At 34.3% G+C, this 12248-nt stretch overlaps 1 protein-coding gene across 1 annotated transcript in view; it reads right to left on the bottom strand.

Moving 5' to 3' along the window:
* Positions 1 to 2108: 2108 nt before the first annotated feature.
* gpat2 (glycerol-3-phosphate acyltransferase 2, mitochondrial) overlaps positions 2109 to 12248 on the bottom strand; it is a 37826-nt gene continuing 27686 nt past the window's right edge. The window contains exons 15-21 of the mRNA XM_016232369.1: positions 11700 to 11833; positions 11203 to 11280; positions 7454 to 7579; positions 5845 to 5965; positions 5622 to 5690; positions 2752 to 2807; positions 2109 to 2547 (exon numbers count right to left, since the gene is read on the bottom strand). Coding sequence (XP_016087855.1) covers positions 2431 to 2547; positions 2752 to 2807; positions 5622 to 5690; positions 5845 to 5965; positions 7454 to 7579; positions 11203 to 11280; positions 11700 to 11833 — 701 coding nt within the window. The 3' untranslated portion in view covers positions 2109 to 2430. The remainder of the gene's footprint in view (positions 2548 to 2751; positions 2808 to 5621; positions 5691 to 5844; positions 5966 to 7453; positions 7580 to 11202; positions 11281 to 11699; positions 11834 to 12248) is intronic.

Below are 12248 nucleotides of genomic sequence, written 5' to 3' on the forward strand. Positions count from 1 at the left end.
TTTCATGTCAACCTTAAAACAAAGTGATTTTTAAAGGAACGTGTTAATCAAGTGAATCTCTGAGTGCAGCGGCCAACTGTTATTTCTCAGCCCATCTCGTTTCTTGTTAATCACCCTATTCTTTTCCCATCTCCAGCTTTCACGCTCATCTAGCGGTGTGTGTGTGTGTGTGTGGCGAGTCTGTGGGTCGATTGTCTGGGTGGCTCTAGAGAGCTTATTCAGCACTTTTGCGCTACAAGCAGCAGCCGTCCGTTAGTCTTTGTGTTTCAGACGAACACGCAAGGCCACTCACTCAAGAATGATGGTTGTGTGTAAATGCACATTTACTCAGGAACTGTTCTCATGTTGCATGGATGGGTGTTTATATATGGGACTGTCAAGAGATGGGTATATATATAGAGCCAAAGTCATTTCCAGGGAGTGATAGTGCAGTGCCTCTGTAGCATCCATCATGATTATTACCCATCAATACTCCATTTAGAGAAAACCTCCTGAAACTCAACTGGACCACTGGAATCACTGATTCTTGAGACAGAGGAACTGTTTTGGATTGAGGTGATCATTTACATTTTGGGGTAAACATTTTTCTTTTATTTTCCTGGATATTTTTAATAACCAAATGTCAACATATCAAAAGTATTGCATACTCTAATGTACAGTGGGTACGGAAAGTATTCAGACCCCCTTAAATTTTTCACTCTTTGTTATATTGCAGCCATTTGCTAAAATCATTTAAGTTAATTTTTTTCCTCATTAATGTACACACAGCACCCCATATTGACAGAAAAACACAGAATTATGAGTGTCACAGCAAAGGGTCTGAATACTTAGGACCATGTGATATTTCAGTTTTTCTTTTTTAATAAATCTGCAAAAATGTCAACAATTCTGTGTTTTTCTGTCAATATGGGGTGCTGTGTGTACATTAATGAGGAAAAAAAATTAACTTAAATGATTTTAGCAAATGGCTGCAATATAACAAAGAGTGAAAAATTTAAGGGGGTCTGAATACTTTCCGTACCCACTGTATATCTATAATATAGCATTGAAACACTGTTATGAATTTAGACTACAGGATGGTTTTCAAAAGCTATTTTTTTTTAGCTCTTTCTGTTGAATTCAGGAAATTGTCAGAAAGTCTTGCAGTGTTAAAAAAAATGACCATCCTCTTTTATCACATGAATAGTGGCAAAGTATAAGAAAATCCAAAACAATTTCTTTGTAATTGAGCAGTTTTGATGGTTGACATTTCCTCTCACCAGTTAGCTAAAATGTAAAAAAAAAATACATGCATATAAATCTCACTTGAGCATGTGATGACGACGAACTTACAGCAGAGGAAATAAACTGGTAAAGAAAGGTGAATTTGACATTGCTTTTTAGATGTTTTTGATTAAAAAGCAGATTTTTTTTCATAAACATCTTAGTGCAGACAAAGTATGAATGTGGCTGTGAAACCTTGAAAATGACATTGATTTTTAATTAGCATTTCCCTCTCTCAGGAGATGGCATTTCTGTATTGACATATATTTTATATGTATATTAAGTATTGGTCTGTTTTTTTTTTAATAATTACTTTCAAGAAAATTATAGACAATTTTAATATTGATCTTTTTAAAATGTTCTATTATAGATTTTTTCAGAATTTTATAATGTACATGAAGTATTCATGTATTCATCGAGTTTTTTTCCTATATAATTATTTAATTTACAATACATAATACGCACATCTTAGTGATCATCTTAGATTCATTTTAAAGTGCAACTGTTACTATTTTTTAAAACTAAGGACAAGTAAAAGCACGACCTCTTTTGTTCCATGTCTCAAGAATCAGTTAAATGGTACTTTGGAGTTCAGTGTTTGTGCTAATGGAAGCAGAATATGCATAGTAAGGAAATGTATGTGATAATTCATCTTAATGTTTTAGGTAATGCAGAATGTTTGCATAAATATGAACATTCATATGCAGTGGGGTGTGGCTAAACTATAAATCAAACCATGACAGAAACACTGCAACTGGGTCAATTATCAGAAACGTGTGTACTGAACCAAGCCCATTACATATTCATTACAGTTAAACAAAAGAATAATAATAAACAACACAAATTAACAAAAAAAACTTTTAGCAGGAATTTATCTGCTCTTCATAAACAGAGAACATTATCTAACCATCTGAATAGTAATTATCCAAACAATAACTAAACCAATTCTGGGCTCTCAACAACAAATCTAACAAAAAAACGCAGCCTCAGCATCACGTATATTACAAAAAGCAAGTGCTCTCAGCAAAACAGACGTATAAACACAAAAAAGCATTCATAATTAATGATTTACACTACACTGAAGAACTGAACAGGAATTTCAGAAGTGCTTACTGTTATCATTCCCAGCTGAGACCGACTTCCCTTCCAAACATTTACTTTTCTCTTTCAGTTATACATGAACTGTTTGAAAAACTGCAAGAGTTTCTCTTTGTGAGCACACTGAGAGAAGAGAGGACTGACATCTAGATACACATCTTCTCTCTGCCCGTCCTCAATCAACACCTAAAGCACAGAAACAGAGAAATGCTGTTTAGTCTCCAGAGGCCAAATTAATCTTCCTTTATTACAACACCTGCTACAGATTGTTACACTTTACTGTCCTCCGTTTATCTGGCCTTTCACTTTTATTTACAGTTTCTGTATATATATATATATATATACACAGTGGGGCAAAAATAATAAATCAGGATGTACAGAATCACTTACCCCAAGATCAATGAAGGTACGAAGCACCATTCTCACCAAGTCAATAGATGAGTTCTCTACAGAAGATTCACAGAAACACATCAAAAATATACATTTACATTTAGTCATTTAGCAGACGCTTTTATCCAAAGTGACTTACAAATGAGGACAATGGAAGCAATATACAGGGCTGGAGCGATCACGACACCAGGACTTCAGTACTTAAGTATTATTTAATAATGCTGGAACACAATTTGGTGTGCAGCAACTCTCTTATAAAACATCAAGGCTCTAGTCTTCAGCAGAGTAAGATTACTCAGTAACACATAGAAATCCAGCAGGATTAATAATACATTAAAGATAAAGCATCAGCAGCTGACGTGAAGCTGTCAGCATCTATGAAGGACATTTCATGTTTAAAACTACTTCATTTATGCTCAAAGATCTTAAGAACCCTTAACATTGCAATCCGATTCACATATTCATGTACATATGTGAATATACACTGTCAATGTTTAATGGGATGTGTTTAACCCTCATCCGCCCCTCCCGAATAACAAAAGTGTCCCGCGGGTCAAAATGACCCAAAGGCCAAAAATGACATTTTATTTTTGGTCCAGAAAGCTTACAGTATATTGCTCCATTTTTCAATTTTTTTTATGTAGGTTTTATTTTTATTTTTTTTATTCACATTAAAATCTGGATATTTTTATGAAAATGAGCATATTTTTATTTTTTTTTCACCAAAAAAAAACTAAGAAAGAAAGACACAATTTCTGCCAAAAGTAAAAAAAAAATTCAAAATTTCCCAGCAGAAACATCATAAATGCTATAATGTGTTTCAATGGGAGTGTGTGTGCCATGTGTGTGTTTCTGTGTGTGCGCCTGTGTGTGTGGGTATGTGAGTTTTTTGTGCATTGGGGACATTCTACAGTCTCAGCCTTTTGTTTGGGTATGCATCTTTTCTGGATTGTCAGATTTTATACAGTAAAAAAAATATCAACTAAATAAAAAAATGCTGTTTTTTTTCTCTGACATTCTATGAATTCCTATGGCCGGGTCAAAATGACCCGCGAGGGACACTTTTGTTACTTTTTTTTATTACACCTTATTTTATTACACAAAGAATCCTCGAATCGACTCACATTTTTTTTTGTGTGCTCCATGCTCAAGTGTGACAAAATTAAATGAAAAAAAAAAAAAAAATTTGTAAATTCAATGCTTTTCCAGTGGCGGGTCAAAATGACCCGCGAGGGACACTTTTGATACTTATTTTTTATAGCACCCACTTAAACTGCTCGAATTCACTCTTATTTTTTTTTCATGTATTCCCAGTTCAAGTGTGACAAATGTAACAAAGTCTCATACCATAATGATCAACGCTCGATTTTTAAAAAATCTTTAAATATGAGTTTTGGGTCAAAATGACCCGAGGGACGGATGAGTTAATAAAGACATGAAAGACTATAATTGTTGGTGAGTTGTTAGCTAATGCACATTGTGTTTGTCTATATTTATGGTTTTGATGAACATCAGATGACATTTTATGGCCAATTAATGGAGAAAACCAACTAATTCCAAAGGTTTCAAATTTTTCTAAACTTGTATGTCAAAAGAATATTTTTGAAGAAATATTTAGTAATTATTTAGTTGCGTTCTAATTGGTTTATTCAATAAACCAACTCATTACCAATAAACCTTTATAATCAGGACGTATTCAATGAATGCTATGTCTGCGTGCTATGCGTGTCCTCATCTTAGCCTACCACCTCCCCAGCACCACCTGTCTATATCTGCTACGGGGATCTTCCTCTCTCTAGCAGCAGCGTAGCAGATGTAATCCGCCAAGACAAAACCTATGCACATTCTATTTACATTAATAAATGTTTTACAATCTATCCCGAGAGTTGTCATGGCCTAAATAAATATATGTACATTCGTACAATGTAAAATATATGTAAACATAAGCATTACGGCAATAATTTTTTATCCGATTGAGAAAATTCAAGCATTTACATGGTTTATTATTTCCTGTTGACTGTAGTCTACACACCACCCCTTTTAACCTGGTCGAAATTTTATTCAAATGGAGCTCAATCAGATCAATTCAGGTGTTGACATGAAGGCTTTTAGTCCGACTGAGCCGTCAACCCCATTACTAGATTATTTGTATACATATAAAAGTAGCTACTGGGGATCTGTTTGGTGATCCGATCACAAGTGCTTTACACAAAGTGGTAACGTGTCTCAAATGCATTTCTAGGTAGGGATGGAGGATTTCTAGGTAGGGATGGGAATTTTAAAGAATTAAAAAATTCCTCTTTGCTAATTTGGTTTGGTCTTTAAGCAGTTTAGCTTAAAACAAACAACAACAAAAAAAACAACTAAATTATTTCTGTTACTACATCATCATTGCATAGTCTTTTCTTTTCCATTTAAGAAAAAGCATATTTTGATTATATGCACTGGTGAAATGTGACACAATGGCATAATAAAATGTGAAATCCTTACAGTGAAAGCGAAGTCTTGTTGATGAAATCAAGTGTTTTGGCAATGAAAACAAAACAGCATCTGCTTCCATGGTGTATTCCAACCACTTCACTTAAAGAATGCCATGTTGCAAAAGCAAAAAGGAAAACATCTTTACTTGATTCAGTTTTAAGGTTGAGAGGCATTCTTGGGGGACTGGATGTACTCATCTGCCAACTGCCTGTTAGGTTTTTGTCTGATCTGTTTTTATTGCCTATGCTGACCACTTGTGATTGGATCAGTCAAGATGGATGTTCTCTGTTTAAAACAGATCTCAATGTGGATCCAAGATGTAAACTCTGGCAAATCCTTCAGGCTTATGGTGGTGAGTGGAAAATGAAAAATGTGTTTTTATCCCCTACCGTAGTGTGCTTTGTCCAGTTGAGCTCGGTTCTTCAAGTGTGCATGTAGTTGGCTCAAACAGTCTCTCTCTAACATAAATAATTTTTAGGTTATAAACACTTAGTTGTTCACATTCAGTGTGAATAGTGACAGCGATGCTGCCAAAGCACACTTACTCATCACACATGGTAACAGCATTGTTTGGCCAGAGGCCAGAGTTTGTTTGTGTGTGTGTGTACTAACCTGTGATAGGTGAGGGGAGGTAATGGAGGCTTTCTAGCGCCCAGCACAGAGCTCTCAGCCGGACACTCAGTAAACTACAGAGAAAGAACAGCAGCTGCGGGCACTGAGACGGCTGACTCAACTAGAAAGCAGAAAGAGAGAGAAAAGACAGCAGAAGGTTAGAGGACAGTGAAAAGGTGCAAAGGTTATTATTAGTTAGGTAACAGATGTTGTTTGGGTGTATTTATAGATTTTAAGAAAGAAAGAAAAAAATGGACTTCAATTATTCTATTCAATCATCAAATATTCCTCAAAAAATAACACGTTCCTAAGTAAAATCATCATTTGTTAAATATTCTCATAATAATACATGTGCCTTGAGCAGTAAATCATCATATTAGAATGATTTCTGAAGAATCATGTGACACTGAAGACTGGAGCAATAATGCTGAAATTTCAGCTTTGCATCACAGGAATAAATTATAATTATATTAAAATAGAAAACATTTATTGTACATTTTAATATTTTACAACATTCTGATTTTGATAAAATGAATGCAGCCTAAAACATTAAAAAATCTTACCGACCCCAAAGTTTTGAATGGTATATATTTAGTCATTATACTATGGCACTGTTGAATGCTTGAATCTGATTGGCTGTTGAACGTTCTAAGGTGTGCAATTATTTTCAGGGAGATACATAGCGAAATGCAGGTCTTTACTGCATTACATGTCTATATCATGTCGCCAAACGATTTCAGTTATTTCAAAGGTCCTTACAGCCTTATAGCAGCAAAAACCAAAACCCACAGCAACACTGACCAAGCAAATACATATAGTAAACAACAAGATAAAAATGACAAATTATTTCCATGTTTTTGCCACAAAATTAAATTGTATTACTCTTTCTCCTGCTCACTCTCCCATACAAATGCACACACGCAACAGTAAGGACACACACAGAAACATACACGTGCACAGAAACATGTTGTCAGCGCTGCTCTGACCATTTCATCAGTGAAATAGTTTACCAACTTAAAAGCTACATGATATTACATGATTTTCTGTTCTTAATATGTATTATTTTAAAGTTTGTATATCTATGATTTGTTTAATGTATAATTAGATTTTCCATACATGTAATAAAAATATAAAATTCATAGATATTATCAACAAATAAATTAATTGTAATAAAGTGTTCCAATCCAGAAGAAAAAAATCCATTCTACATGTTTGCTTGAGGTTCTGATGCAAGGGAAGACACAATCCACAGCAGCTTCTCTCCTGCAAACTCATGCCATTGACATTCCCTTCCTGTTCTCTTTGTGCTGAATTCATCACACAGATACTGAGATACTGCGCAACACCAGACTTCAAGAGCAGCATCTCTGAACTCTCTGTCTTAATTTTAAGTCTTTTTTTTCTGTCTGTGTCTGAGGTTTGCATGTTAGTGTTTGTGCGTGTTTCTCAACATGCTGGAACTCTGTATCCAAAGTGTTCAAAGATTGTGAGTACTCTGAATCTGAATATATGATTATAAACAAATCCAACAACACTCTGAATGTATAAACAAAACTTTCTGGATGATAACTGTCTATATTTTATTAAACCTGTATGTGAGTTTGTGTACCTTATAAGAGTGTGCGTCTGGTTCCTCACAGTCTGAATCGCTGCTCTGGTCAGGATCGTCTGAAGCAGCCCATGACAACACACCTTGCCTCTTCATGAAGTCACAAACCGGTGTATCCTTCTGAACCTATGTACACACACAAACAACGAGTTCACATCTCTAAAGACGCATACAAACAAGCTGCAAAATGATCAGTTTAGGGTTGAAATGACCTTTAACCACAGACAAACAAAAATAGCTTTCACGTCTGTGGGTGTTTGTGAATCAGTCAGCTGAAAACTGTGGTGGCACTTGAAAATAAATGGACACAGACTGAACGGTCAGCATGTCAGAGATTAGATTGAGTCTGAGAGCTTGCTAGATGTCTGGGCAGTGGAGTGAAAACTGTATTTTTAGCTACGTCTCTGTGAATTCTCTGTTTGTTGTTTTGATCTTGACATTGAAAACTTAAGAAAATCTACATTTGTGAGGGTGTGATACTGTATATTGTCCAGGCTAAAAAAAGTGTCTCTGCATTTATATATCTACAGACCTGCCAACCGTGGACATTTTTTTTTGAGTACCATCAGCGTGGCGGGCGGGGGGTAGAGTAGGGGTAAAGAGTTTACAGTTTACCGTAACTGTTTAGTTAATTTTTGCTATTTATTTATTTTTTAATGCTATTTAAAAAAGGAAAGAAAAAAAACTCCAGTACACTTCTGTATAGGGCTGGGCGATATGAGCAATAATTAATATCTCTGTATTTTTGGGCTGATTTACGGTATACGGTAGATATATATCTCTGTATTTTGTATTTGGATTAAACAAATAAAGTGAATGTAAGCATGTAGGCATATATTATGTGCCATAAAGGGGTAAAATCACATTACATTGTAACATTGCAATCTAAAAACAAAAAAAAAATCTTCTAAATGAAGTCTGTGGAGTTTAGCGGAGAATCTCAAAGCAAAAGCTCATGCACTTCTGACAGCAAAATGGCTTTTTTAACATTTACAGATGGAGAATATACCTGTGAAATGTAAGTTATGCATTAAATCAAAAAACAAAAAAAATCTTCTAAATGAAGTCTGTGGAGTTTAGCGGAGAATCTCAAAGCAAAAGCTCATGCACTTCTGACAGCAAAATGGCTTTTTTAACATTTACAGATGGAGAATATACCTGTGAAATGTAAGTTATGCATTAAGGAAAACGGCACATCTCAAACACATTAAACAGAGCGTCTCTGTCAGCCTCACACACAGCCTTTCTGTCAGAGCATCTGACGGGGCGAGCGTGAGCCGCTTTGAACTGAAACTATAAACTATAGGCTACTAGGAGAGAAATAAAACACAGAAACTATTTAAATGCAACCCCCCCCCCCTAAAAAACGCTCTGATTGGTTGAACTCTTCATCTTTTTCTGTTGCTTGTTTTGAATACTGCGCGTGGACAGTAGGGATGGGCGTATCGATCCGAAGTATCGATATACAAATTTTCACACACTTTTCGAAAAAATAAATAAAATAAAATTATTGATTATTTCAAAGGGTTACTAATGACACATCATTTGGATATTTTCGTGTCTGGGAAAAATTTGGGATTAAACGGGTTAAAATGCGTTTTAAACTAAGTTAAGTGGTTTTCATTACCCATTTTACTCTTAGTAATTTAATAATTTAATAAATTTCATAATTTAAAAAAGTTTAGTGCAGAAGTATCGAATCGGTATCGACGATACTGCCTTGAAAAATATCAGTATCGTATCGAAAACAAAATAAGGGGTATCGCCCATCTCTAGTGGACAGAGGCGTCACTAGATTTTTGCGTAGTTTAGAGTGACAAATCGTACCAGTGTACTTTGAGGTCAAAATGCGTAGCCGCTACGCAAAATGCATACAGGTTGGCAGGTCTGTATCTATCTCAAGTTTTTATTCATATCTCTATTTTAAGATTACTGGTATCAGCTGATAAGTGTGCTGCTTTGGCCGAGTGGAACAGAAGCTGTAGTTTCCCTTCTGTCAGTGCCAAAAAAACTACCAACAGCCTTATCAATGATGCTAAAAATAATCATTGTCTGACATTTTATGTCATGCTCCATTTCAATCTGTAATAATATAAAACCTGGTCCTTTAAATCCTGACATCACTCCTCATCTTTCAAATAATCCCTTATAAACTGAATTTTCACCCATTTTTTCACTTGTAATTTCTATTACCATATTTTAAAGTGAGAGTATCAAAATAAAAGTTTTTATTTTTGTCAGCTCTTTTTTAATTTAGTCTTTTTAGTTTTGTTAAATGTCCTTTTTAGGTTTTATCATATTTAGTCATCTTATCTTGTTTTTTGTTTAGTCAAATTTTAGTCGACAAAGTCTGTGAATTTCAGTCTATTAAAACAGTCACATTTTAGTCCTGTGATAAATGTCCTTTTTGGGATTTATCACATTTAGTCATCTTATCCTTTATTTTTTGTTTAGACAAGTTTTAGTTGACTAAAAGACTGTGAATTTCAGTCTATTTTTAGTCTATTAAAACTAGTGCTGTCAAACAATTAATCGCGATTAATTGCATCCAAAATAAAAGTTTTTGTTTACATAGTGTATATACTGTGTGTGTATATTTATTAACACATGCATGTATATATTTAAGAATAATATGTTTATATATTAAATATATTTATATATAATATATAATATAAAATATAAGAATATGCATATATAAATGTATAAACATGTAAATAATTTTAAAGTATATACTGTATGTGTGTGTCTTTATATATACATAATAAATATACACCGTACACATACATATATAATGTAAACAAAAACTTTTATTTTGGATGAGATTAATCGCGATTAAACGTTTGATAGCACTAATTAAAATATAGTCAGTCAGTCATAGTTTTAGTCATGCTGTATAATGGTTAAACTGATAATTAATTATTTTGCTCAAAATTATACTGTTCATGATTGTGGAGAATTATTGCACTTTCACCTATAAGCATACTGTACACACGGTTTATTTTCATCTCATCTTGTTTCCTGATTTATTATAATATCAGAAATATAAACACTTACATTTTGAAAAATGATAACTCAAAAGTTTCTCTTTCTATTTATTTTGTTTATTAATTTTATTTTATAAACTACATTTTTGTGTTTTTTATCTACAATACTGCATTTCGATATAGTCACAGTTAATATTTAATGATGTCAGTGACGTCTCGTCTTCATTTTACTCTTATTGAAAAAAAGGTTGAATTTTTGTCATAGTTTTCGTTAACGAGTTTAACACTTATAAAGCAGAGAAACAAGATCTTTTTTATCTGATTGAAAGTATTCATCATCTGTCCATGTTTCTTCAAATATAAATGCAAATATGTAATTATATAAACATGCAAATATCTTATATATATTGTTATTCCTTGTTTACTTGTTCTATTTATTTATTTTTATTCTTTTATTATCTGTGTTTTTGTACTGTTGCTGTCATTTCTGTTGCACTGCGGAAGCTTCTGTCATGAAAACAAATTCCTCGTATGTGAAAACATACCTGGCAATAAAGCTTATTCTGATTCTGATTCGAAAACATGATTCCCAAAATAATATAATAATACATTTGCATTAAATACGCTGTTGTATATGATAACTACTCTATTCTCTAGAATATTAGGTTCAGCCATTGAAAAACCATTTCGATGACCAGGGATTTTGAAAATGCTACATGTGTGAGGACGCATGTGTGTGTTTGTTTGTTAATGCAGGTGTCTTACCTCCTCCATAACAAGAACCCCGCAGCGCACCATGCTGTCCACCACATCAAGAGCAAAGCCATGAGCGGTTTGACACGGCTAAGAGAAAGAGACAGACATATAATGGATGGACAGACAGACAGATATGTGCAGATAGACAGGAGGAGAGATAATTAGTTGTGTAGTGTTTTTGTTCTTGTTGACATTTTACAGGCTTTACAAGTGTTTATTTGCTGATGCAAGTGTAAAATGTGCCGGCAATAATTACACATGCTATTCCCGCAACTGAAGAACCCCTGAAAGGGCTAACTAGACATCAAGAGAGAATAATAAAGGGAACAGATGGGGAACTGATCGATTGGAAGCGTGAGATAGAAATGTGGAGAATGTATGAAAAATAAATGAGTTTTTTTACTGACTGACGGACAAGCAAGATGACTGTATGAATCACTACTAGCGTCAAGGTGATTATAGACGTCATAGTGAGATGTCCTTGTGTGTGTTTGAGTGAGACTCACCGGTATGAAGCCGGGTGACAGGAGATGTGTGAGTTGGAGGCTTTTCTCTGTCAGCTCCTCCTGGCCCAGAACAACATCAAACTCCAGGTCTCCACAGCCTACAACCCCACTCAGCATGGCTGAGACTGCACACGCTATACACACACACACACACACACCTTCAGTATTAGCACTGTCAATAAACCCTGCTGTGGTGCAAACGTGACTCATCCCAAACACATATCAACACCCTGAAGTGCAGGCCAATTCAAACCGGGCACGTGCCCCCTCAGATTATTGAGCCAAGTGGAGTTTTTGTCTACAAAAGTTACTTTTATCTTGTATTATTAAAGGATAAGTTCCACAATTATTGTTGGTAAAATAAGTGTTTGTGTAAAATAATCACTGGTTGATGTAAATTTGGTTGAGTCAAATCAATCTGAATCTTCTGCAGATCTTTAAACTAAAAAAATTGTCAAATTTTATTAGAAAAGTTATAACAATTGTCTGGGTAATATTAAATACTGGGTAAAAATATAAAGTTTCTTATTTTGTGCTATCTTCATTTGA

The sequence above is a fragment of the Sinocyclocheilus grahami genome, unplaced genomic scaffold (genome assembly GCF_001515645.1).
Source record: "Sinocyclocheilus grahami isolate Dianchi unplaced genomic scaffold, SAMN03320097.WGS_v1.1 scaffold410.1, whole genome shotgun sequence".
Taxonomy (NCBI): Eukaryota; Metazoa; Chordata; class Actinopteri; order Cypriniformes; family Cyprinidae; genus Sinocyclocheilus; species Sinocyclocheilus grahami.